Source organism: Pisolithus orientalis, assembly GCF_024613125.1.
Source record: "Pisolithus orientalis strain OTSU chromosome Unknown F5J12scaffold_33, whole genome shotgun sequence".
Classification (NCBI taxonomy): domain Eukaryota; kingdom Fungi; phylum Basidiomycota; class Agaricomycetes; order Boletales; family Pisolithaceae; genus Pisolithus; species Pisolithus orientalis.
The window spans coordinates 336,715-363,253 of NW_026260814.1; the positions used below are offsets into that span (position 1 = coordinate 336,715).

At 46.2% G+C, this 26,539-nt stretch overlaps 6 protein-coding genes across 6 annotated transcripts; 3 read left to right on the forward strand and 3 right to left on the reverse strand.

The window, feature by feature from the left end:
- Positions 1 to 509: 509 nt before the first annotated feature.
- On the forward strand, positions 510 to 2,070 carry F5J12DRAFT_785139 (uncharacterized protein; the record flags this gene model as incomplete). The annotated part of the gene is made up of 6 exons (XM_051743184.1): positions 510 to 568; positions 633 to 804; positions 864 to 1,220; positions 1,272 to 1,529; positions 1,585 to 1,713; positions 1,825 to 2,070. 6 exons carry the CDS (start codon positions 510 to 512, stop codon positions 2,068 to 2,070), a joined length of 1,221 nt encoding a protein of 406 aa, XP_051597034.1.
- A 14,057-nt stretch (positions 2,071 to 16,127) lies between these two features.
- F5J12DRAFT_725216 (GTP-binding protein) lies at positions 16,128 to 17,141 on the reverse strand (the record flags this gene model as incomplete). The annotated part of the gene is made up of 5 exons (XM_051741612.1): positions 16,128 to 16,270; positions 16,325 to 16,528; positions 16,580 to 16,662; positions 16,714 to 16,895; positions 17,016 to 17,141. The coding sequence occupies 5 exons, from the start codon at positions 17,139 to 17,141 to the stop codon at positions 16,128 to 16,130; spliced, it is 738 nt and encodes a 245-aa protein (XP_051597035.1).
- A 471-nt stretch (positions 17,142 to 17,612) lies between these two features.
- Positions 17,613 to 18,965, forward strand: F5J12DRAFT_906949 (uncharacterized protein; the record flags this gene model as incomplete). Its single annotated transcript, XM_051748848.1, has 8 exons — positions 17,613 to 17,675; positions 17,718 to 17,894; positions 17,925 to 17,998; positions 18,091 to 18,105; positions 18,193 to 18,292; positions 18,441 to 18,581; positions 18,730 to 18,888; positions 18,912 to 18,965. The coding sequence occupies 8 exons, from the start codon at positions 17,613 to 17,615 to the stop codon at positions 18,963 to 18,965; spliced, it is 783 nt and encodes a 260-aa protein (XP_051597036.1).
- An 818-nt stretch (positions 18,966 to 19,783) lies between these two features.
- On the reverse strand, positions 19,784 to 21,535 carry F5J12DRAFT_956707 (uncharacterized protein; the record flags this gene model as incomplete). Its single annotated transcript, XM_051749875.1, has 1 exon — positions 19,784 to 21,535. One exon carries the CDS (start codon positions 21,533 to 21,535, stop codon positions 20,024 to 20,026), a length of 1,512 nt encoding a protein of 503 aa, XP_051597037.1. The 3' UTR covers positions 19,784 to 20,023.
- Positions 21,536 to 22,746: 1,211 nt separating this feature from the next.
- F5J12DRAFT_334704 (HSF-type DNA-binding-domain-containing protein) lies at positions 22,747 to 23,735 on the reverse strand. Its single transcript, XM_051738948.1, has 4 exons — positions 23,280 to 23,735; positions 23,159 to 23,228; positions 22,941 to 23,039; positions 22,747 to 22,849 (listed from the first exon to the last, which is right to left on the reverse strand). Exons 1-4 carry the CDS (start codon positions 23,564 to 23,566, stop codon positions 22,799 to 22,801), a joined length of 507 nt encoding a protein of 168 aa, XP_051597038.1. The 5' UTR covers positions 23,567 to 23,735; the 3' UTR covers positions 22,747 to 22,798.
- A 969-nt stretch (positions 23,736 to 24,704) lies between these two features.
- F5J12DRAFT_914786 (uncharacterized protein) lies at positions 24,705 to 25,781 on the forward strand (the record flags this gene model as incomplete). The annotated part of the gene is made up of 2 exons (XM_051749132.1): positions 24,705 to 24,833; positions 24,888 to 25,781. The coding sequence occupies exon 2, from the start codon at positions 24,891 to 24,893 to the stop codon at positions 25,779 to 25,781; it is 891 nt and encodes a 296-aa protein (XP_051597039.1). The 5' UTR covers positions 24,705 to 24,833; positions 24,888 to 24,890.
- Positions 25,782 to 26,539: the final 758 nt, after the last annotated feature.

The following is a 26,539-nucleotide window of genomic DNA, read 5'->3' on the forward strand; positions in this document are numbered from 1 at the left end:
ACAACACTCCTTATCATTGTCCTTTGGTCTCTCATATGGCGCTGCATCTGTAACATTACACAAACAAATTTAATAAAACGGGTGTAATATTATAACCAGAAAGAAAGCAAGAAAAAAGCTCCCAAAAGGTATTCAAGTCATGTCGATTGACACGTGACAATGCCACGATTCCTTGCGTTGTCGCATATTACACTTGCGATTTGTACTGCATCAACATCGATCCCCGGAACGCATGTTCAATTACATATCAAAATGGACTAAGGTGAGCAAATTTCATACTGTAGTCGCCTACTGCTGATGGCATTGTCAAATCGTGCTTGATTATGTCCTCAGACCGGCTCAATAGCTGGTTATTTGCAACCACTGACATCCAACCCACTGATGGTCTGCCATGTGGATTCCCTGAGGCTACTACTATGTACATATTGCTTTTTGTTGTACTATTCAAATTTTCCATATTCATCTAAGAGCACCCAACTGACAGGTGTCACCCTCCATTGGGATTCGCGATGTCTGTGGCCCTTAATAAGGAGAATAAAGGGAGGCTTGCAAAGGTTCGCAACCATCCGTGTGTGGCCTTACCATTTCCTCTGGTCCTTGACATCCATTTCCTTCACTGATATGACACCCAGCACTGCTTATGACGCCTTCAACTCTGATGCCAAGGATGGAGGTCCCGAAGACTTCAACCTTGATGAAGGGATGGACAATGCTGACTTGGAAGACCTGGACAGTGACGCCGAACAGCACAGGCGACTTACCCATGTTCCTGGACCTCAAGCTGACATTGCTGAGCTGCAAGCGGTACATATACATTCTTGTTCATGATGAGTCACTAGGCATTAGTACTGACACGATGCTAGGCTCTCAGTGTTGTGCAGCGAGCATACACCGAATGCCGCAAGGAACTGCACCAGACAAGGAAGGCTCTCTTCGAAGCCAATAGCCAGCGTTCCAAGCGGTCCAGGAACGCTTCTAGCAAGCCAAACAGCCTCACGACTCGTATTGAGCAAGAAGCAAAGAAATACCTCCTACTGTACCATTTTTTCATTATTCAAAGCCTTTTCCCAGCAGCTCCAAATCCCAATACTGATCGACACGATCCAGCATGGTGGAAATCACAGGATGGGAAGCTCAAGGGCGCTCTGACTGAGCTTTATGAGATGATTCCTGCAGATTTACATGAGTCAATGGTAACCTACAAGCAATTTGGCTCCATGGTACGTGTAATTCCAACCTTGGTGACCACTAATGTATTAATTTGTTTGAAGTTCATACAAGCACACAGTCAGGAGAGATCCAATGTCCTCAAAGTCATCAAGGACTGTGCTGGCACGTTATTCGCTCCATATAACATTTCACCGGATCTCTTTACTGGAAAGCCCGCTTGTAAGAAGGACAACAAGGCATGCCTGGAGCTCTTGAAGAAGGATGGAGTCAGAGAGTACACCCGTTTTGCACCCATCCTTTTTGCAGATCCTAAGCAGATGGTTACTGGAGGCTTCTTGAAGAGTCCCATCCTAGTTAAGGTAGGCATGTGCAGTTCAATGCTGCTCTTACTCGAAAATTGATTTCAGCCCATAGGTTATCCGTGTCCTGATGTTCGGAAAATCGATCCTCGCAGAAAACAAACATGGATGGCCCCCAGCCAGGGGACAGAAGATGGGCGTGCTGAGCGTCACTGAGGGCCTGATTGCTGGTGCCTGCATCTTGGTGAGAGTGTCCATGGTCACTGCTAGTACACGCTGACATCAATATCATACCAAGGTTTGATTCCTATTGTTGCATGATCCTGAATTAAGTGCTACCGGTGCAGAAACACAGGTCAACTACCGATCAGAATATGATTTCTACCTCGAGAAGCTTTTCAAAGCATCTCCTTGGGCTGTCAGCGTGATGAATTTCTTCAACCAGGAAGTCTTCGGGAAGGGTTCTCAATTGGCGAATGTCAAATCCGAGGTATTTGCTAATGTGGAGCAGCCGTGTACTTGGGAAGATGAATTTTTAGATGAACTCGACAACATTGACCCCACTGACAGTCACACCCCACCCTGTTTCCACACTGTATGACCCCAATGCCCCTGGCAGCCGTGATTCAGGTCTACATGACTCCAATCTGTCATCGGTCTCTCACGCTCCATCACCTATTACTGGCTCAGGTCACTCATTTCAATCCCCCTCACTCTCGTCCAGCTAGCATCACTGCTGCACAAGCCTGATCTCGCTGCTCAAACTATTTCTGGTGCTTCTCGTCGATCGTCCCCTTCTATCTCAATTGGGCAGCTGATTTCGAACAGTGGTGTTGAGGTGTCAGCAGGTGACCATTGCTGTTGGTCAGATGAATGTGTCTGGTGCAGCTGAGGCTGAAACATCTTGATCCCGACAAGCAATTCCAGTCATGAGTTGCTGGTGCAGCTCAGCTGCTCAAAAGGCGAATTGCAGCCATTCCCAAGGTGGTTCCTGAGGGTTTTACTGACTGATATTCATGCTACTGAACCAGCTCTGGAACCTACCCGCCATGGTCACCATGTTGCTGCTACAAGGTCCTCGAAACCGAAGAAGATGAAGGTTTGAATCATCACATTGCAATTGTCACTTATGTGCCGAGTTTCCAATGATCTACTGGTCTTTGATTTGGCTTGCATCCCATTACATTAGATGCAGTCCATGTTTTAAGGCTATGTAGATATACTTGTAATATGTTCATTCGCTGCAAATCGTACATCAGTCGCTGATCATCTGATTTCTTCTAAGTCATTCAAACTCCGCTAGCTATATTATAAGTGACTCACCGCTCTTCTCATGCCTTGTTGTCTCCCACATGGTTCATTGCATTGTCATACAGTGTTGTTGCTGTTATCCACCTATGTCGTGCCTGTTTGTCGTTGTCTGTTGCCTGGGGAGTGGGTTCAAGGGTCGAGGTATGTTTTCGTTCATGACACTATTACTTCTGACATTAACTTTTTTTAAGGTTCCAGACAACTCATGACATCAGTGTTGCCTGTCGATGCCAGCTCCATCCTATTGCTCGATGCTATGAATGCCTCTTGTGTAACACTTATTCTATCTTCCTCATCCTGTCGTCCCATCTTGCCACCCTCATTGGTTCACTAATCTCGTAAGTGTTTCAATTACGCTGTATAAGCTATTAGTGATCTGATGGTTGTCCACAGCGCATGCATTTACTTTCCTCCTTGTGTCATCATCACAATGACTCCCATACTTACGTTTAGCTGCTGTCCCTTCCTCCCCTTGCCGTTCTTAGTCACTCATTGTCTGCTTTGCATATCCATGTGCACCACTGGCATTATTAGGTAGAACTCTCCAATTATTACCACCACTTGTCTATACATCGATAAGTAGTGATTTCTGAAATGGAACTTTAACCATTGTCATGACTGTACCAAGGCAAAATGAAATAACAACGGATTGTCAAAATATTAATAAATAATAATGGTTAGTATACATTGTGATGGGTTCCTGGTATTACTATGGGTTCTTTGCCATTGTCATGTCATTATAAGTACTTATTAGGCTGCAGCAATATAATACCATGATTATGTAAAATAATGAGTCATCAAAGTCATAATCATGAGATGACACGTGATTTCAACCACATGTTCATGGAAAGTGGGTGGCGTTACAAGTCATTAAAAGGCGGTGTGGGAAATCCGCTCCTATTAAGGTATGCTAATGACTTGTCATGGATCTAGGAAATTTGCGACATTACTATGCTCCTCACAGCCATTACTGCTCAGGGTATTACCCTGAATGATAAAATGAAAGCTCTCATCCTGGTTCATGCTATGTCCCAAGCCTGGGAACAAGCACCCATCAATATTCTATCATCCATTCCTGCCGATCAACTCGCCCCTGATACTGTTATTCCTCGCATGAAAGAAGTCTGGGCCAACAAATTGGGCAAGTCTATGCTTCCACAAACTGAAAAGGCTGGGTCTTCCTCGCAAACCCATATAAAACAAGAATCAAATTCCCTTCTGGCACACATGAATAAACCACCACTTTGCAACATCTGCAGGGGTGGTCATAATACTCAAGATCATGTTGGTGGATCTAGTTCTGGATTTTACTGAGGCCATGGTGGCCGAGGTAGAGGTCATGGAGGATGCAGTCATGGACATGGGGGATATCAACCTCCTTCCCCACAGCAGCAGAAAGGTTCTGGTTCTCGTGGTCAAGGCCAAAACTGTCATCATGGCAAGGGCAAGGCCCGCACCAATAATCTCGAAGTTAAAGGAGCCGAAGCTATTAATTCGGCTGATATCAAAGAACTCCCTGAGGGTTCTTATGATCCTAGTTCTAGGTCGTGGGATGTTTACCCTGACCAGGAGCAATTCGAGAATGCTGCTGAAGAATTTGATATCACTGCAATTGATATCCAAAACCGTGATAATTCTCCAGAATATTCTCTCCCAGATTCTACTCCAGTTGAATGAGTTTATTCTTCCAACCTTAACACATACCTCGGACAACATGTCATTACTGACACTGAGGTATATGATCCAGAACTCACATGGGCAGATATTACCATGGCTATGGAAGAAGTAGCCAATACTCTGAATAATCCTGTTGATGCTACCACTGGTCAACTCGCATCCTGGTATATCGATGAAATTTCCAATTATCAACTGGATCGAGTTGAGTCAGTCAAGATTTGTGTAAAACTTCCTAGATCTAATTCCCCATGTACATGTTCAATTTGTTGCCGCACAGCCCTCACTTGCCAGCAAGTAGACTCATCCCTTCGGGAACCCTGGGAATGGATGAACTCGGACTCTTATCAGAGGATGATTTCCCTTTCCATTACTCAGCCAGACAGGACATGTCCGAGTAATTCCTGCGCACCCACAGTACGAGTAGGAGATACCATTTTGGTTGGTGAGAACATGGTGGAGGATCGGAATGCAAAGGACAATGGTGGTATGGCTTTGCTGACAATACGGAATTCTAGTCAGTCTGCCCCTTGACTTCGAGGACATGATTGTGACAACAGAGGATCTCTCTGAAAATCCATACTGGTAAAAAACCAGAAAAAGAAAAACCATCCTATGTCCTTATCACAATTTCACGAATCTGTGCCAGAAAAACCTGTATGTAAACCTTTTCGTATAAAGCATAATCTGGACATCGAGTATGATCCAAACGAATCTGTGTTGGGATATCTCCCTTCTGCATTCGATGGACATGCCTTCAATTCTTATGACTGTTATCCTTTGGGTATACATGTCAATATTAAAAACCTACCAAAGGGTGAGTCGATTTGGATGTTGGATAGTGGAGCATCACATCATGTGACTCCATTTAAAACTGATTTCCTCACTTTTTGAGAATTTCAAACTCCTTCTCATGCATCAACTGCTGGGTTAAGTAGAGTTCAAATACTCAGTGAAGGAACAGTGGTTATTCACCTGGAAAATGGCAGTAACCTGCCACTACATAATGTTGTTTACAGTCCTTTGTTTTCAAAGCAACTATGCTCAAGAAATGTGCTCTTAACAAACAGGTATAAGAGCACAGCGACACTCAATAGTGAGATAATCCGAGCACCAGATGGCCGGACTGTCCTTGAAGCCAAAATAGCTTCACCGACTTCACCTCTTCATTGGTTTGTGGGTGTACCACTTCCACCTACCACTGCCTATGGGGTCCTTTGCCCTCTGATAAGGATTTCTCAAGAGTCTTTATGGCATAATCACATGTGTCATCCAGCTCAAGCTGTTCTCAGACACATTCACAGATTAGGGCCTAACATACAACTACAGGGGGAGCCTACTCCTTGTAAAGGTTGCACACAAGACAAATTATCTTCCAAATCCTTCAAACCTTCTTGGAAACGCGCAATGAAACCTCTCGAGTTGGTCCATGCTGACCTTCTTGAATTACCTGTTGAATCTTATTTCCAGTCCAAATATATTTTAACCCTCTTGGATGATTATTCATCTTACAGTTTCTGTCTCTACCTTCATGCTAAATCCAATACTTATACTGCTTTTGCCAACTGGATGGTGTCCATGCAAAATACTACTGGGCATCATTTACTTGCACTCCATTCGGATCGAGGGGGAGAATTTATGGGTTCAACTTTTAAAGCGCTCCTTTCTTTGTGTGGAGTTACCCATCATTTATCTATTGCCGACCAACCACAGCAAAATGGTTGTGCAGAACGCTTTAATCAGACTATTTCCGAAAAAGCTGGGACCATTCGACATCAAGCTTGTGTTCCAAAATGATTCTGGAACTTTGCCTTTGACTGTGCACTTCATGTGTACAACAGAACTCCTCTCAAGAGGATTCTCTTTAAAACTCCTGTTGAACTTTTCTTAGGAAAAGTGCCTGACATTTCCTATTTCCACACCTTTGGCTGCAAAGCCTTTGTATGGGTTCCAAAAGAACAGAGAAAAGATAAATTGGAACCACATGCGGTTGAAATGGTTTTCCTAGGCTACAAGCCTAATACAAAAGGTTACCAATTTCTACATGGTCAAAAGATCATAATTTCCCACACTGCAAAATTCGTAGAAGACTCTTTTCCTTTTTGCTCAGATACCAAAAAGACCGAGACCTTTGACCCCAGTTCCAAAGACGACCAGGACTCTTCATCCGATTCTGAAAGCCTACATTCACTTCCAGATCCTGATCAGATCTAACCACCACCTCATCACCAGCAACCACTAAATGTCCACCTACTCCTCCACAACCACAAAATCCATACCCACAGCAGAGAGCTGTGGACCAGCATAGAGCTCCTCAACAACCAAGAAGAGCACCTGCTGCTGTACCATCAGTCGACCCTCGTCATATACGGCATCCTCATCAACCTGAATTTATTCAAGGTGACTCATGAAATGTTTGCAGAGCTCAACCTCCTGCCGATGACAGAGAACCTCGTCCAAAATGTCATTTTATACCAGTCTCTCATCCTGGAAACATATATGGAGATAGACCTCCAGTCCAGATTGAATGAGATATACAACAAAATCAGGATCAAGCACAACAGTGGATTCATAATGCTGAGCAGCATGCTCACAATTCCAGAGAAGATATAAGGAGATATGCAGAGGAAAGAAGACCTCCTTCTCCAAGGTTACCACCTGCACTTGTTCCTCCTGAAGTTCCTTGTCAGTGGACTGAACATCCACAAGGAACTACACCTCCATCACCTGGATCACCACTTACTCCTATTCTGGATACTCCTGATTCTCCAAAAGGAATGCCTGATCAACAAGCAGAAATGCATCCTTTTGAGTTTGCACTTGCTGCATGGGTAAAAGAATCACTGGAACAATTTAAAGATGTGCTAAAACTATCTCCCGATCTTCAAAAGAAATGGTTCAACACTATGAAAGACAAATTAAAGTCTATTGAGGAAAGACAAGTTTGGACTTTAGTGGATCCTCCAAAGAATCAGATACCTGTTAAGTGTCAATGGGTATTTGCAATTAAAAGTGATGGTCGTTACAAAGCTCATCTTGTGGCAAAAGGCTTCACACAAGAATTCGGCACCAATTTTGAAGATACCTTCTCTCCAGTGGCTCGATTCGAAACTGTATGAATCATACTTGCGTTTGCTGCCCAAAGAAATTGGGACATGGAAGCCCTGGATGTTAAAACTGCTTTCCTTTATGGAAATCTTGATGAAGAAATCTATATGGAGCAACCAGAAGGTTTCAAAATTTCGGGTCAAGAACACAAGGTCTATTGGCTGCTTCGAGCCTTATATGGCTTAAAGCAAGCAGCACTTTCATGGAATAAAGCCCTTCATCAATCTTTACTTAAAATGGGCTATATATGTTCCAAAGTGGATGCTGGGATCTATATCCATTCATCCAAAGCTGGCATCGTCATCTTTCTTGTCTATGTCGATGATGGTCTATTCATTGGTTCGGACATTTGTCTTCTCAAAGCCAAGAAACTAGAATTTATGAAGAAATGGGAATCCTGTATACAAATTCACTGGAATTGATCCAAGAAAGAACTTTACTTGGATCAAATACCATACGTCAAAAAGGTCATCAAAAGGTTTAATATGGAGAATGCTTGAAATGTTCGCACTCCATTACCTTCAGGATATCAACCGGAAAAAGCACCATCAGACTACCAAGCCACATCATCACTCCAAAGCCAATACCAGTCTATTATAGGGTCTTTACTCTATATGGCACTTGGCACTAGACCAGACATTGCATTTGCTGTCATTTGCATGTCACAATATATGGCAAATCCTACTGAGGATCATCACAACAAGGCCCTGCATATAGTTCACTATATTGCATCTACACCAAAACTGGCCTTATATTATTCTGGTCTTGAATCTCGGATTTATGGCTTTGTGGATTCTGATTGGGCTTCAAATAAAGACACTCATCATTCAACTACCAGTTATACCATGTTCCTTGGCAATTCTCTCATCTCTTGGTGATCAAGAAAACAGAAGACTATCGCACTCTCATCCACAGAAGCAGAGTATATGGCACTCTGTGATGCTGCATGTCAAATTAAATGGCTATCTATGCTATTTAATGAACTCAAGTTAAAAACAGAAAAGACCATATTATACTGCGATAATATGGGAGCTCGCTTTATAGCTGAGAATCCTGTATCCGACAGTCGATCCAAGCATATCAACATTCAATGGCACTTCATTCGTGAATGTGTACAAGATGGTTTGTTCAGTATTGAATACGTTCAAACTGACAAACAGAAAGCAGATGGTCTAACTAAATCTTTGACATGGCAAAAATTTGAGACAAATCGCTCGTCAATGGGACTTGTTACACTCCCATTTTAGAGTGAGGGGGAGTGTTGGAAATATTCTATATGTTCCAATGTCTAGACACATCTAGACAAAACATGTGTATCAACACATTGTCCATCACATGACATGTCTTAGCAATCAGCTCCACAATGATGTCACATATGACATCATATTATACATCATATTCCATGACATTCTCTGCTATTCTATACTATACATAGTAGTAGTTTCCTTTTACACTACTGGTCCGTGTGTATCTACTCATGTATATAAACCCGGGGATTTCTCCCCTAACATCATTGCAATTCCACATTGCCTTCTATTGTCTATATGACAACTGAGCCCCTCAAGCTTAATTTACTCAAACCTACTACTGTTCTAACAAGGCAAGTGTTCTTGTCTATTGCTCTTCATATAGCTCCCATTCCTCTGCACAATAACATCTGGATTGGTCCCATCATGCAAACAACACGTCTTTGTACCGGAGAATAATTGTGCTCGTCCTCAGATCCAAAAGGGCATTTATTACACTCTCCTCATGACAACTGACTTTGAAGCAGAATTTGGGAGTGCTGGGTTGCAGCTACTAAGCAGTGATGGTCACCAGGGTTGCCAACTCCAGTCCAGACTCTCCTAGGCATTGGACTGACTCAGATGAATTGGTCTCCAAACACATGACAGCCTCAAAAGCTATAACACTATGACCTGAATATCTTGCAGCAGGGTTTAAAGCCATTGGGTTGAGTGCACCTGATGGTAGAGGCATTGTTGCAAGCAATGAGCATGACTGGAACAAATACAAAGGTACACCTTATGAAACCTGTACATAAGCATAGCCTTGGCCATGGGTACTTACATGTAGGAGTATTTACCATTGGTTCAGCAACATTCTCTGGTTGGATTCCATATTTTTACATCACATCAATGTATACAAGTAAACACAATGTTTCAAACTTCAAACATTCAAATCAGTGAAGAAACAGCAGAGATATGGGTTTATGTGTGACAAGCACCAACATCACACTAATGCCAGGTATCTTGCAGTGCATTTTGAATATTGAGCATGCCTTATGAATTGATGATAAGAAATAGTCCCATACCTAGACATGCTACTCTTAATGTTTTGACCATATTCAAACTTTATTGGCCTTCAACAGCATGTTTGCTGAAAACATCTCAGAATGGTAACTCCATAAGTAGTGAAGATGTCCACTTACACATGTGATGCTCAGTGATGATCTTGATAATAGCATCACATAAAGCATCCATATCATCTTTATGATCATGAAAAGCTGCCTTGACAGCATGTGAAATGGCAGGTTGTATTTTGAACCTGTTGTATTCTGCCACACTCAATGACAAAACCTCCTGCCAAAGATGTTGCCCTTGCTGCATTAAAAAATAAGAATGCTCAGCAACAAGCAAGCATCCTAGAGCAGTGAGTATATCTTGTGCAGGCAATGGGAAACGCTTACCAATGGCATGTTCAGCCATTGACTGGAGACTTGGGAACCTCCCCAACAAAGTGACATCTTTGGGCAGAGCTGGCATTTGGACAGCAGAATTGACTTCAAATGTTGACTGGTACTCTGTATGTTGGCCTTAGACAAAAGGGGTATTGGGCCAATGCTTACAAGCTAAGAATTTTAATGGCACATGTGTGACAAATATGACCAAAGTATACATGGATGTGAAATGTAGCCAGTTGGGGCTGCTATAGATTACACACCTCCTGGCATAGAAGAGGACAAACCAAGGGCACCACCACACAACCATGATCAGTATATGCATGCAAAACAGCATGCAACCACTCACATTCTGCCATAAAAAGTGGTTTGGGGAGTTCATAAAATGTAGCAAATACCAGGGGTAACAGAGTAGAAACACTTACAAGCTACAAGCCAAGTGGAACCCAAAGTATGGAAGCCAAGGGAATCAGGAAAGATCCAACATTGGATTAAATTCACATACATTCTGCCATACCATCATCATGAACAGTGCAAGGTATTGCACTGAGCAGACATCCAGCTAAACATGCCATGAAATCACTCACCTCCTGTCATGCCACCAACATCAAGAGTGCAAGTGAGGCCATTGAGCAGACATCCAGCTAAACATGCCATGAAATCACTCACCCTCTGTCATGCCACCAACATCAAGAGTGCAAGTGAGGCCATTGAGCAGACCTCCAGCTAAACATGCCATGAAATCACTCACAAGCTGTCATGCCAACAACATCAAGAGTGCAAGTGAGGCCATTGAGCAGACATCCAGCTAAACATGCCATGAAATCACTCACAATCTGTCATGCCACCAACATCAAGAGTGCAAGTGAGGCCATTGAGCAGACATCCAGCTAAACATGCCATGAAATCACTCACCCTCTGTCATGCCACCAACATCAAGAGTGCAAGTGAGGCCATTGAGAAGACATCCAGTTAAACATGCCATGAAATCACTCACCCACTGTCATGCCACCAACATCAAGAGTGCAAGTGAGGCCATTGAGCAGACATCCAGCTAAACATGCCATGAAATCACTCACCCCCTGTCATGCCACCAACATCAAGAGTGCAAGTGAGGCCATTGAGCAGACATCCAGCTAAACATGCCATGAAATCACTCACCCCCTGTCATGCCAGCAACATCAAGAGTGCAAGTGAGGCCATTGAGCAGACATCCAGCTAAACATGCCATGAAATCACTCACAACCTGTCATGCCACCAACATCAAGAGTGCAAGTGAGGTCATTGAGCAGACATCCAGCTAAACATGCCATGAAATCACTCACCTCCTGTCATGCCACCAACATCAAGAGTGCAAGTGAGGCCATTGAGCAGACATCCAGCTAAACATGCCATGAAATCACTCACCCTCTGTCATGCCACCAACATCAAGAGTGCAAGTGAGGTCATTGAGCAGACATCCAGCCAAACATGCCATGAAATCACTCACAAGCTGTCATGCCACCAACATCAAGAGTGCAAGTGAGGCCATTGAGCAGAAATCCAGTTAAACATGCCATGAAATCACTCACAAGCTGTCATGCCACCAACATCAAGAGTGCAAGTGAGGCCATTGAGCAGACCTCCAGCTAAACATGCCATGAAATCACTCACCCTCTGTCATGCCAGCAACATCAAGAGTGCAAGTGAGGCCATTGAGCAGACATCCAGCTAAACATGCCATGAAATCACTCACCCTCTGTCATGCCACCAACATCAAGAGTGCAAGTGAGGCCATTGAGCAGACATTCAGCCAAACATGCCATGAAATCACTCACCCACTGTCATGCCACCAACATCAAGAGTGCAAGTGAGGCCATTGAGCAGACATCCAGTTAAACCTGCCATGAACTCACTCACAGCCTGTCATGCCACCAACATCAAGAGTGCAAGTGAGGCCATTGAGCAGACATCCAGCTAAACATGCCATGAAATCACTCACAAGCTGTCATGCCACCAACATCAAGAGTGCAAGTGAGGCCATTGAGCAGACATCCAGCTAAACATGCCATGAAATCACTCACCCTCTGTCATGCCACCAACATCAAGAGTGCAAGTGAGGCCATTGAGCAGACCTCCAGTTAAACATGCCATGAAATCACTCACAAGCTGTCATGCCACCAACATCAAGAGTGCAAGTGAGGCCATTGAGCAGACATCCAGCTAAACATGCCATGAAATCACTCACCCTCTGTCATGCCACCAACATCAAGAGTGCAAGTGAGGCCATTGAGCAGACATCCAGCTAAACATGCCATGAAATCACTCACCCACTGTAATGCCACCAACATCAAGAGTGCAAGTGAGGCCATTGAGCAGACATCCAGCTAATCATGCCATGAAATCACTCACCCACTGTCATGCCACCAACATCAAGAGTGCAAGTGAGGCCATTGAGCAGACATCCAGCTAAACATGCCATGAAATCACTCACAAGCTGTCATGCCACCAACATCAAGAGTGCAAGTGAGGCCATTGAGCAGACCTCCAGCTAAACATGCCATGAAATCACTCACCCTCTGTCATGCCACCAACATCAAGAGTGCAAGTGAGGCCATTGAGCAGACCTCCAGTTAAACATGCCATGCAATCACTCACCCTCTGTCATGCCACCAACATCAAGAGTGCAAGTGAGGCCATTGAGCAGACATCCAGCTAAACATGCCATGAAATCACTCACATACTGTCATGCCACCAACATCAAGAGTGCAAGTGAGGCCATTGAGCAGACATCCAGCTAAACATGCCATGAAATCACTCACAAGCTGTCATGCCACCAACATCAAGAGTGCAAGTAAGGCCATTGAGCAGACATCCAGCTAAACATGCCATGAAATCACTCACCTCCTGTCATGCAACCAACATCAAGAGTGCAAGTGAGGCCATTGAGCAGACATCCAGCTAAACATGCCATGAAATCACTCACAGCCTGTCATGCCAGCAACATCAAGAGTGCAAGTGAGGCCATTGAGCAGACATCCAGCTAATCATGCCATGAAATCACTCACAATCTGTCGTGCCACCAACATCAAGAGTGCAAGTGAGGCCATTGAGCAGACATCCAGTTAAACATGCCATGAAATCACTCACCTCCTGTCATGCCACCAACATCAAGAGTGCAAGTGAGGCCATTGAGCAGACATCCAGCTAAACATGCCATGAAATCACTCACAGCCTGTCATGCCACCAACATCAAGAGTGCAAGTGAGGCCATTGAGCAGACATCCAGCTAAACATGCCATGAAATCACTCACAAGCTGTCATGCCACCAACATCAAGAGTGCAAGTGAGGCCATTGAGCAGACATCCAGCTAAACATGCCATGCAATCACTCACCCACTGTCATGCCACCAACATCAAGAGTGCAAGTGAGGCCATTGAGCAGACATCCAGCTAAACATGCCATGACACCACTCACCTCCTGTCATGCCACCAACATCAAGAGTGCAAGTGAGGCCATTGAGCAGACATCCAGCTAAACATGCCATGAAATCACTCACCTCCTGTCATGCCACCAACATCATGCATGCAAGTGAGGCCATTGAGCAGACATCCAGCTAAACATGCCATGACACCACTCACCTCCTGTCATGCCACCAACATCAAGAGTGCAAGTGAGGCCATTGAGCAGACATCCAGCTAAACATGCCATGAAATCACTCACCTCCTGTCATGCCACCAACATCAAGAGTGCAAGTGAGGCCATTGAGCAGACATCCAGCTAAACATGCCATGCAATCACTCACCCACTGTCATGCCACCAACATCAAGAGTGCAAGTGAGGCCATTGAGCAGACATCCAGCTAAACATGCCATGACACCACTCACCTCCTGTCATGCCACCAACATCAAGAGTGCAAGTGAGGCCATTGAGCAGACATCCAGCTAAACATGCCATGAAATCACTCACCTCCTGTCATGCCACCAACATCAAGAGTGCAAGTGAGGCCATTGAGCAGACATCCAGCTAAACATGCCATGCAATCACTCACCCACTGTCATGCCACCAACATCAAGAGTGCAAGTGAGGCCATTGAGCAGACATCCAGCTAAACATGCCATGACACCACTCACCTCCTGTCATGCCACCAACATCAAGAGTGCAAGTGAGGCCATTGAGCAGACATCCAGCTAAACATGCCATGAAATCACTCACCTCCTGTCATGCCACCAACATCATGCATGCAAGTGAGGCCATTGAGCAGACATCCAGCTAAACATGCCATGACACCACTCACCTCCTGTCATGCCACCAACATCAAGAGTGCAAGTGAGGCCATTGAGCAGACATCCAGCTAAACATGCCATGAAATCACTCACCTCCTGTCATGCCACCAACATCAAGAGTGCAAGTGAGGCCATTGAGCAGACATCCAGTTAAACATGCCATGAAATCACTCACAGCCTGTCATGCCACCAACATCAAGAGTGCAAGTGAGGCCATTGAGCAGACATCCAGCTAAACATGCCATGAAATCACTCACCTCCTGTCATGCCACCAACATCAAGAGTGCAAGTGAGGCCATTGAGCAGACATCCAGCTAAACATGCCATGAAATCACTCACAAGCTGTCATGCCACCAACATCAAGAGTGCAAGTAAGGCCATTGAGCAGACATCCAGTTAAACATGCCATGAAATCACTCACCTCCTGTCATGCCACCAACATCAAGAGTGCAAGTGAGGCCATTGAGCAGACATCCAGCTAAACATGCCATGAAATCACTCACAGCCTGTCATGCCACCAACATCAAGAGTGCAAGTGAGGCCATTGAGCAGACATCCAGCTAAACATTCCATGAAATCACTCACAACCTGTTATGCCAACAACATCAAGAGTGCAAGTGAGGCCATTGAGCAGACATCCAGCTAAACATGCCATGAAATCACTCACCCTCTGTCATGCCACCAACATCAAGAGTGCAAGTGAGGCCATTGAGCAGACATCCAGCTAAACATGCCATGAAATCACTCACAAGCTGTCATGCCACCAACATCAAGAGTGCAAGTGAGGCCATTGAGCAGACATCCAGCTAAACATGCCATGACATCACTCACCTCCTGCCATGCCACCAACATCAAGAGTGCAAGTGAGGCCATTGAGCAGACCTCCAGCTAAACATGCCATGAAATCACTCACATACTGTCATGCCACCAACATCAAGAGTGCATGTGAGACCATTGAGCAGACCTCCAGCTAAACATGCCATGAAATCACTCACCTCCTGTCATGCCACCAACATCAAGAGTGCAAGTGAGGCCATTGAGCAGACATCCAGCTAAACATGCCATGAAATCACTCACAGCCTGTCATGCCACCAACATCAAGAGTGCAAGTGAGGCCATTGAGCAGATATCCAGCTAAACATGCCATGAAATCACTCACCCTCTGTCATGCCACCAACATCAAGAGTGCAAGTGAGGCCATTGAGCAGACATCCAGCTAAACATGCCATGAAATCACTCACAGCCTGTCATGCCACCAACATCAAGAGTGCAAGTGAGGCCATTGAGCAGACATCCAGCTAAACATGCCATGAAATCACTCACATACTGCCATGCCACAACATCAAGAGTGTGAATGATCCTAGTCAGCAAATCCAAAATGGCCATGCCATTGATTACTCACTTTCTGTTAGTACATGCAAGGGAACATAAAATTGAGTGTCATTTACCCCACATGTTAGAAGAATTTTGATGCTTACACCACAATTTGGAAACCATTTCAGCAAGCCACATTCCAATTCTTTTGCATCCACCTGCAATCCTCCCTTGAAGCCTAGTTCCATTCTGATTCTCAATGTCCTTCAGATGATCAGTATCTGCAACAAAACATACTTGCTTACTTACTTGTGCACAGCATATTGCACACACAGTGCAATACTTGACTGCTGTGTTGATATAAGTAACCTTTGTAAACCTTCCTCATTCAACACATTTGCTGTGCAATCCATCACAGCACTGCAGTCTGCATGCTCTTGATGCATCTCTGCCACCACCAGAATTTTCTAGTAGCACTACCTCTGAGTGATGGAATACTCACTCTGAAGTGATACATATCCCTTAGGTGGAAACTTGCAATTGCCAAGTTCCTGTTTTATGTAGTCAAGCCACTTGTCCAACAGTTCTCCTTGCTTTTCTGCTGCCCTTTCCTTTGCCTCAGCTATGGCCAAACCTTGATCCAGAAGCCCCCTAAGTGCAGGGAGGTACAAAGCATCCACTTTGGTCAATAGCACTATCACAGGAACTATGCAGAAGTTTAGTCACATGCAATCCTCTGTGCAAGTCTTTTTCTTACCATGACCTGTGTCACACTCATTGAAAAATTTCTGCTCAGCCGCAGTTACTGTCCTGTGGTAGTCTGTCATGGGGATGCAAAACCTACATCGATCTGTTCACTTAGCCTGTAGTCATTCACAATGTATTCCTTACCAGATGGCATGGATTCGTTCATTCACCCTCGTTGCGGTTCCATGGTCAACCACAAATTTCCTCATCTCGTCAAACTGTCGGGTGGAACCTGCTTCGAACCCACAGGAGTCATGGAACACAAAGCCTGGGTTACTACGAAATACGAGCTCATGCTCAATCTTATGGACACCACGCTGAGAGCACTCAGCATCAATATCAATTTCCACGAGTCAACATGGCATCTTACTTTCAAAGTGCCTTGCACGACACCACCATCCATCTGAAATTGTTAGATAGTTCTCACCAACCCGATAGGACTATACCTTGTTTCCTTTCCCGTCGAAGATCTCTGGCTTTTCTGTAGAGTTGCAAACTCTTTGGAGGATGGTGGTTTTACCGGCATTCGCTCTGCCCATGACCAGAATTCGAAAGCGCTTGATTTTTTTCATGTATTCTTGAGCCATCTCAGAATTGAGACGGTAAGCAGGTCCAGAAGACGCAGTTTCTGCGACTCGGCGTTAGACAACTTGGATTTCACGAAGAGCGACAATAATACCTTGCGGAGTAGCCTTAATCTGAGGGGGAACTGGATTCGCCACATCACCAATAAGATCGCTAGGTTCTGTGTCCCGATATTAAGCATGTCATTTTCGTAGGCTAGAACAATATCATACCTGCAACCGTAGCTTCAGTTGCAGCAGGAGCTATATCACTTGGATCGCTCTGGCGGGCGCGATGCGAATCACTGCCGAGCGACTTGAACCACGTCTTGATACGACCAGGAGCCATGTGAATGTAAGATACGATTCTGTGTACTTCAAAATGGGAGTTTAAGACGTGCCGAGGATCAGCGTGAAGGCCGTCGTCGTGGTATTGAGCAAGTCCTTCCGATATCAAGGCGCCTATCTTCTCACTTACGCATGTGCTTACGTAACTTTCAGTGTCGGTTCGCATCGTTACCTGTCCATCTCGGTCGTCGAGGGGTATGCCATTATCCAATGCAATAACGATCCCGAAGTGAACAGCACGCCAAGTACTGGTTCGCTGACGGTTCCGTTATTGTCACCATCTATCAGACACTCAGCAATCGCGACCCGGAGCGAGAGACGGTTCTATTCAAACTACATTCGAGCCTGCTCCCTCGACACTCCACATACTTTGGCTGTGTTCTAAAAGGTCCGGGTACAGACGAAGGGGAGTCAGTCAAGTTTGGTAACTCGTGAATATCACAGGTGACAGTCCCACCTGGACTTGGCGTACGGGTGGAAGAATTCGTGTCATTACTGGAACATCTATACCATGATACGTGAGCGTTTTGCCGTGTTTCCGTTGCAACAACCATGGCTCGATATCAGTTGTTATACTGATGATTGAACTCCTCTCCCCTCCCCCTTACAGCCCTCTATCGTCAAAGTCTCCATTCAATCATGTTGCTTCGATCCTCCGCGTTTCCTCCCCATCCTAACTCGACTTCCCCGGCTTACACGCTCTCGTCCGAAGCTACTTAGAAGCGATGTTTCCAAGTGGTCCTTTTCCATTTACGCATCCCAATCATCTCGAGGAGGCATTGGCACTGACGACGACGTATGACGTCAGATCGGTAAGTCCGTCTCCGTCGACTCAGCCGTTTTTTTATACCTGTATTCGGACGTACTCATGTCTGGATCGGTCCCATTGTGTGAATGACACGTTTTCATACCGGAAAATAATCGTGTTCGTCCTCAGATCCGAAAGGGCATATATTACAGCCCCGTCACGATAACAGTCAAGGTGACATCGTCGAAGATTCGAAGACGAGACACAGTGTCCTGTCGCCCGCAGATGTAGAGAGACGCGGGAGGTTGATGGCTGGGATTGTGGATCATTTCACGCCCATATTGTTCACACCGGTAGGTGCGATCCTTTGTGGGGCTCTTGTGCGTACCGGAAACCACCAGTTGCACTGCGGCACGCAATGAATGATTCCCCCTCCCTCTTTCTCATCGAACGCCCTATTAACTACAATTTTTGCTCCTGTTTAACGCTCTTCTTTCCCAGCCCGCAACGCCACACATGGCATGCACGGGCGTGTTTGCCGATCAATGGATGTCACTCGTCATCCCCTCCGCGATCTCAGATGGTGGGGTGTACAAACCTCTCGAGACCCTGGAATCCATAAAGCAACTCGATTGGGCAGCTGAGGGATTATGTCCTGATGTGTGCGGGAGAAAACGGAAGAGTGGACAGAGGAGCAGGCTGTAGTGTGGGAGAAGGTGGGCAGTTGGCTTGGCTAGTAAGCTGCCCTTTGGACACACCTGAATTCCGTAGCCATTCCATTCTCGTTGTCATCTCCCGGTTGTGGGTATGGTGTCTTTTCATCCGTCATTTGAAGTTTACTGTCTAGCTCCTGGTAGAACCGTTCCACAGATGCTACTGTTTCGAGTAGAGGACTTGTTTATATAATTAGACATATCCAGCCGTTAGGGCCTCTAATCCTCGAAGATTGAATCGTTTTGTGCGGTACACGTTTCAATTCAAGTTGAAATTGTCATGCATCAGCACTCGGTACCGCTCAGGGTTTCTGCAGGTTGTACCGCATCTCCGTGTCATGGCTAGAGTACTTACACCCAAGACGCCCCCGTCATGGTCACAGATCTACAAATATACATACACGTATTAGAATCAGACGCACCGCCTATGTATTAGGCTCAGCATTTAGCTGATGGTTTTTTTACATATATCCAAGATTACCGTCTGCACATTATCATTATCGATTCATCAACGCAGTAAATTCCTATACGATAGCAACGACAAGATAGCATTGTAGGCATGCGTGAAAGAAAAAAAAAAGACTTTGTCAATGAGTACAGATGTGCAAAGAATCATCAGCATGAAAAAGTAAGCCAGGAAAAAAAACCGATGGCATATGTGCAAGTCATAAGGTGCGTGCATGCGTGCGTACGTCGTCATAAATATTGCTGGCGTGGTGAGTGGATAGGTCGTTGTAGTGGGGTACCACTGTGTGACGTGTGCAGCGCGTGAACATGTGACGGATGGATTAGTACGTTGTGCTTGAAATCGAACACGGTGGTATACAAAGTAGTAACGAAGTTCGCGGGGCTAGTTGCAACCGCGACGATCAGCAGGAGATGCGGAGCGCTTGATGCAGTGGAAAGGATGCCGAGCCAGTGAGAAAATACCAGGAACATGACCATAAGTAGCGGGCAGTGGCATCGCCATAGACATTGGGAGGAATGCCACGACACGGGCGGTTGAGTCGGGTTGAAAGGCGGGCGAGGCTAGGATCACTTGGGGCAGGAAGAGATAGGAGGGGAGCAGATCACCGTCAGCCTCAATCCAGTACTTCAAACCGTCCCCTCTTCACCTCCCTTATTCCATCCTGCTCCTCTTCCAAACCCCTCTTCTCCCCCATACCCATACCACCACTCATCCCTTCACTAAGGCCCACACCCACATCGACAATGCCTTCGTCTTCCATCATATCAAAGCTAAACCCCTCCGGCACACCCAAATTATCACCGTTCACGAGGTCTTTGAGGATCGCTTGATATCGTTCCTCAGTCAGCCCCATCCCAGCAAGCGGATCAATCCGCATGTCAGTTCCAACCCCACCCATGAACAACGGACCATTTCCATTGCCATCTACATCCTCCGCGTTCGCGGATGCTGATGGCGGTCCAATTCCACCGCCGTCCCCTCCAGAATAAGCCATAGTCGTCCCTGAGGAGGACGCGGAAGACGTCGATGTAGTAGTAGCAGGAGGGGTCGCCGAGGCGGGTACGAGCGCATCCGTTAACAAATTATCTGTCGAGAGGCGCGGAGCACATGGTATTCTCGGTACCCTCGACATCTCCTGGATGACCTTGAGATGCATGAGATGCTTCTGTACAAGACCATAACTTCGTAAGCCCCATCCTGCCACGTCACACGCAACACAAATAGAAAACGTGGTACAGAAAAGGATCTCACCTCCAATATGTCCAACAACCCTTCCTTGGTGAACGGTTTCGGTAACACATCGTTCATGCCTGATCAGTCTCCTGCTCACCGCATCGTCGTCGACAAGAAGTACGTATGGCGGGACTGCCCATCCTGGGACGAACGTTGACCCCCCGACTCGCAGTTTCTGTCCTCCACCAGACGAAGGCGTCGCGGCTCCGGAAGTCGCTGATGAAGATTCTCGGACGCCGGGGTTCGTGGGTGTAGGTCGCACGACTTCTTCAGTACCTGGACTTTCCTCTTTCTCGAACCCCTCCCCTTCACACTCCCCAATTCCACCTACACCGTCTTCATCAGCACATCCATTCCCGCCTCCATTCCCACCCCCATTCATATTTGGCGTACCAGGTATATCCCCACCATACGTCCAATTCCCATTCGCATCGTCAAGTGCACTCCTCGGAAGCACATGTCCCAATGTGAACACCTGTAATCCTTCATGAACCGTTTGGACTGTCCCGTCCCAGGATGTATCCGGACGGATCAGAAAAGGAGTATCACCACTCGTCATATCCGTCCCCTCCGGTCTCGATCCATTTCCCGAACCTGTACCACTACTCGTCATTTCAGCAGACGCCCCAGCCTTCCTCGACATCTCATTCATCTGTGCCAGACTCGCCCTCGCAATCGCGGTCGGATCCGGATATCGATGATCCCCAACCAACCCCAGCACACGATGGGCCTCATGGACATGTAAAAACTGAACCTGCTGCATTGGTTGCATCGTTTGCATAGCCGACACCATTTGTTGCATCGATGTAGCTTGCGGTAAGGAAGACATTAATTCCTGCATGGGTGAATGCATAGATGGAATCGTTTGCGAGAGAGGGATTGTTTCTCGCATGGAAGATATCTGTTCTTGCATAGATAGAATCAATTGAATAGATTGTATGGGTGGCTCAGCAAGTCCTTGCGCCTAACCTTGTGCTTGTGAAACTAATGGAGACGGGGATTGGGATTGCGCTTAAACCTGACTTCTTGATAGTGCCCGAAAAAGTGTCGATGACGACGCAGACGTCGTGGGCGGTCCATGTCCATGTCCATGGGATCCGACCATGTGCTGCGAAATGAGACACAGTGAGTGGCTGCAAAAACGGACTTGGCTGCGGGTGTTGCGAAGCCAGCAACGTCGCTGACATCGCAGTCGCCATGGTCGACATTTTTGTCGACATGCCGAATGTGGACGGAGGTGGATGCGTGTTGGGAGTCATACTGTGTCCCAGAGACCCTGATCTTGTCGGGGGAGGCATTACAGGTGTATGGGGTTTTTGTATTTGCTGAGAGTTATTTGCAAGGCCAGCTGTAGGTGGTGCTGGTCCGGATGCGATGGGTGTTGCGAAAACGGAATCTTCGTGCTTCGCTGAGGAACAACGATGAGTATGCGAACGTGCATCGGAGACGCAGGCACAGGGTACACGGGGTAGGGTGCAAGGATCCATTGCACCCGCGACCCAACTCCCATCTTCTAGTTTCCCTTGACAACCCAACCATTTCTTTGGTCCAAATAACACGGAACACGAACGAACAGAGCAAGATCCAGACCAAAAAAAGTAAGCAGACTCACCGCCTTCCGCACGCAGAAAATATTGCACTAAACTCTGCATCAAACCACCCTGCCGAGCAATATTCCTCTGGAAACGAACCATTTCTCCAAGCACGTCCTTGTAACACCTTTCCAAATCTCTCACTCGATCCTCTGATCTACCAGCCGTGTCATTAGAGAGTTGTTCTGAGACTGCAGCGCTGCGACTTCCGGTTGTAACCCTGACATTCCGTTCTGAAAGCCAGACAGGGTGTTCTGCAATCTTGTTGTGACGGATTGAAGAGTTGCGTTTTGAGCATGCGATGCGTTGGCTTGGGACTAGAAGGCGGTCATCTGCGGCTGGAGCTCTGAGTGCCGTTTCTACAGTGCACTCGTATGTGACGCGAGGGTGTTGGTTTGCGTTTGGAGAGATTTCAATACGCCACCTTTGGGTCTGGCTGAGCCAGAATGACCCAGCGTAGAGGGTCCGATAGCGAACCCTGATGGTGCTGATACACGCGCTGCAGGGGCCTTGCGTTTCATGTTTTCCAGGGCTTCTCGCCGGTCAGCGTGGAAGTCAGGATGTCAAAATGTCCACGAGTGTTCACCAAATTGGGTGTCATCGGTATTTTTGACCTGGAGTACATGTCAGAATGGGAATGTCCTCCGGTCATAAAAGACACCAGAACGCGCATATAAGATGCACATGATATATGCGCATACCCACCTTGTGCAAGTCATATTTGTTCAGCCGCCTGATAAACGAGGCAAAATCAGAGTGTTTAAACATGCGAGGGAGGATTGATTTCGTGAAGTCGTTCATGTCCTATTGGAAGGGGAGATGTGAGTAGGGCAAGAGAAGAGGTCAGAAGTGAGAACGCGTGGTCGATCAAAGTGATGACGGGTTGATGAGAGATAGAGCAAGAAAGAAGTAGGAAGACCGACCTTTACGACAAAGCAACCACCATTTGGACCGCATGATACTATGTGTGGGAAGGACTGATCCTCAAGTATCCTGATTGCAAGTAAGCAGTGGATCGGAAGGATGGCCGCGAAGAGGACGTACTTGTACAGTTTCTTGAGGAAGTCGCTGGTCGCTGGCATGTTGTCATCGCTGTTCTTTTGAGATTGTGGTAGAGCGGGAGGGGGTGGGGGTGATGGCGGAGGTTGTTGCAGTTGTTCGCGTTTGAATTGTCGGGCAGGTGTGATTTGGTGGATGGAAAGCGAAGAGGGGTGTTGTTGTCGTGGATGGAGTGGGCCAGATGCGGGGAGGATGTCTTCGTGAGAGCTAGAAGTTCGATGGAGGGACGTGGGCCAGGATGGCAGTGGAGACGAGTGAAGGTAGGGAGTCATGCAATTTGGCAGATTGAGAGGCGGGAGGGTGTTGGTGTTGGAGCGAGACGAGCTGACGGGGGCAGGTGGAGCTGGGAGGGGAGGGGGAGGTGCGGACACTGGCTTGGGTGTATCGGATCAGAGGGGGAAGTGTGGGGTCAAAGGAACGATGCAAGTCTCAGGCGGAAACGCTCATACAGCAAGCTGAATTACACTAAAACCGATGCATGTGCCGGTGATGAGTCTCAGAAGGGAAGCCAGCAAAATCCCTCCCAAACGGAGACTGAGAAGACGAAATATGACGACTTGACCCACCATCTCGCATCCATGTACGTCGCTTCGTCTGGCCACCATCGTGTGGCATGGCAATAGAGGTTCATAAGAGTCAAGAGAGGGCTACTCCAGTTGTGTACAACAGTCATTCCGCGGGTCTATAGCTAGATCATGCACATACAGAAGGCAGGTAGTGGTGGTAAGCCGAAGCGTCGAATAGTCCTTTACTACTTGAGCGGGGTCGGCTCTGAATCCGATTTTAACGGTAACTTCGTCGGCGCAGCTCCGCTTCTTCACTGAGTGGCTGTTCCCGTCGATTCGAACGTCTCAGTTGCTGATGCGGCCATTCCCCTTTCCAGAGGCTTATGGCACGGCAGTGGGTCAGTTTGTTAGGTGTCTACCTGCGTAAATGGATATTCATGATATTTCAGCAAGTAAGATTCGAGATGGCATATGCGTTTATCGCCCAAAATTTTGAAGTGGGCGACGAGAGATGTATCTTCGGGTGAGCTATGATCCAAATGGTCCCTTGTAACTACTGACAAGTTGTAACAGTTCACGATCGTAAACAACTGATAACGCCTCGGAATTTAGTTACTGCTTTCCTTTCCTTTCTCTTTCTTTATGTCTCCCTCTTTTAGCTACTCGTTTGTCTCCCACTGCACTCTGGATGTATATAAACCATAGATACTGATGTATGCTCCCCCAGTCTACCTCGAACAGAGACCTTTGGCCAGTTCTTCCTGAGTGACTGTAAGAAATACTCCAATGAGGATGGACTCCCTCTGTGTGACTTAAACAAAGTTGCTTTCATCACATATTTTGAACTGCTCATAATCTCTCTTCTCCTACTCTCCTAACCTGCCTTTGATCTTGATGTCGCTCACTCAATGTTGGTCTGGCCAACTGGTATGTAGCAGCAACATCAACTGTCATACTCATGTCTTCTCCCTTTAACCCAAAAGCAATAAACAAAGAAATCTGATGCCATTTCTGGGCTATCAAGCCAGAACAGGTCAGTATGATCCAGTTCAGAGGAGTTACTCAGGGTGCTGATTATGATTATCAGACCATGCCCAATGAAATGACTTCTCCATTAGCTCACAGGTCTTCAGGACTTGTTAGGACACCAGGCAATGCCCAAGGCTGCATTGACAATGCAAGTGATGTGCCAAGCATAGCCATTGCACAGCTGGTCCATGAGCTTGGGAGCATGCTGCAAAGCCATGCTCCAGACCCCCCAGCAATGACTGGAGTGGATAGAATAGTGCATGCAGAGGATGATGGTTTTATGAAGCCATGTTCACCTGCTTGTAGTAATGTTTTGCTAGTCCTGATGTCTGTCTTGTTAGACCAGAATAGGTGGCCTGCCTGGATGTGCAACGAGTCTGAAGTTATTACTAAAAATGAAGATGAACCTAGCCCTAAGGTTTTGTGGTCAGATCTTGTTGAGAATGATGAAGAATTAAGGAAAGTCATACTGCAGTGGTTTGGGAATCCAGTGGTCATGGACAAGAATGACCAGCCTGAAATTATGAAACATGGTCAAAGTGTTTCAGATGCAAGCATACTGAGATTCACTGCAGAGGTGAAAGGAAAATGGAAAGTGCCTGCCCACAGTGAAACTTCAGAAGAACATCCTGTAGATGTTAATATTCAACATTCCATCTTGGAACAAGAAGAACAAGATGAGAATACCAGAAACATGATCATGAAGCTGAAGGAGGCCAGCCTGGTCAAGCAGCTCAATAGTGCTGAGGCTTTGATCTGTGAACAGCAAGCAATCATTGAATCATTCAAGCATTGCATGAAACATGAGTCCATAAATCTGGGACCATCAGGACTCAGCATCAAGCAGAAGGAACGTGTGAACCGGACAGATGAGAATATTGGCTCAACTGAACCAAATAACACAAATGCTACAAAGTACTATTCTACCAGTAGCATGAAACCTGTTAAATGATCAGACTTGCCAGAGACTATAATTGATGCAAAGGCCCACTGCAGGGATAAGACCCCAGCAAATAAGGTAACCTCCAACACTTGAGCCTCATCCATATTCCTGCATGAGAGTACTGTGCTGCATGCAATGCATGGAGATCCTGGTGATGATGACAGCTTGTCAAGCTCAGACAGCATGGCTAAAGGACATAAGAAACCTACAGGAAACTATAATCAGTGAGCGATTGCCCTGAGCAATCCATCTGACTTGTCCTCAACAAATGACAGTGACTCCTCATTGGAGGGAGACTCCTCATTTGGCTCAGATTTCTTCAAGGAAGAACCATTGACTGTTGGCATCAATGACTCAGACAGAGAAAAGGCATGGAAACACAAGAAGAAGCATCACTACCATGCAAAATTAAATAAGTTGAAGTATCAGCAAGCATTTTTGAAGGAAGACCCACTGTTCACTTACCAAGGCAAAGTACAAGTGGGACTCTTTAAGAAATGGTGTCATGAGCTGCATGACTGGGTAAAACATGCACAACTAGACCATAAAAAGAGTATTAGGCTAGCAGGGAAATACCTGAGCAGATGCACTTACCAATTCTATGAACAAAACATACTTGACTTGAAGAAAAAATATAACCTCACAATCTTCTTTGAGGACTTGTTTGATTATATATTCCCTGCAGACTTCCAAATGCAGCAGCATGCTAAGTTCAATGCATGCTGTCAAGAAGGATGCTCAGTCCTAGACTTTTTGAGAAAATTACA

Excerpts from the sequence above, each read along its gene's own strand:
- F5J12DRAFT_334704 (XM_051738948.1), bottom strand. The coding sequence starts at position 23,566 with ATGACTCCCTACCTTCACTCGTCTCCACTGCCATCCTGGCCCACGTCC. Across the intron at positions 23,229-23,279 it reads TTCCTCAAGAAACTGTACAA|GATACTTGAGGATCAGTCCT; the intron begins GTACGTCCTCTT and ends ACTTGCAATCAG. Across the intron at positions 22,850-22,940 it reads ACAAATATGACTTGCACAAG|GTCAAAAATACCGATGACAC; the intron begins GTGGGTATGCGC and ends CATGTACTCCAG.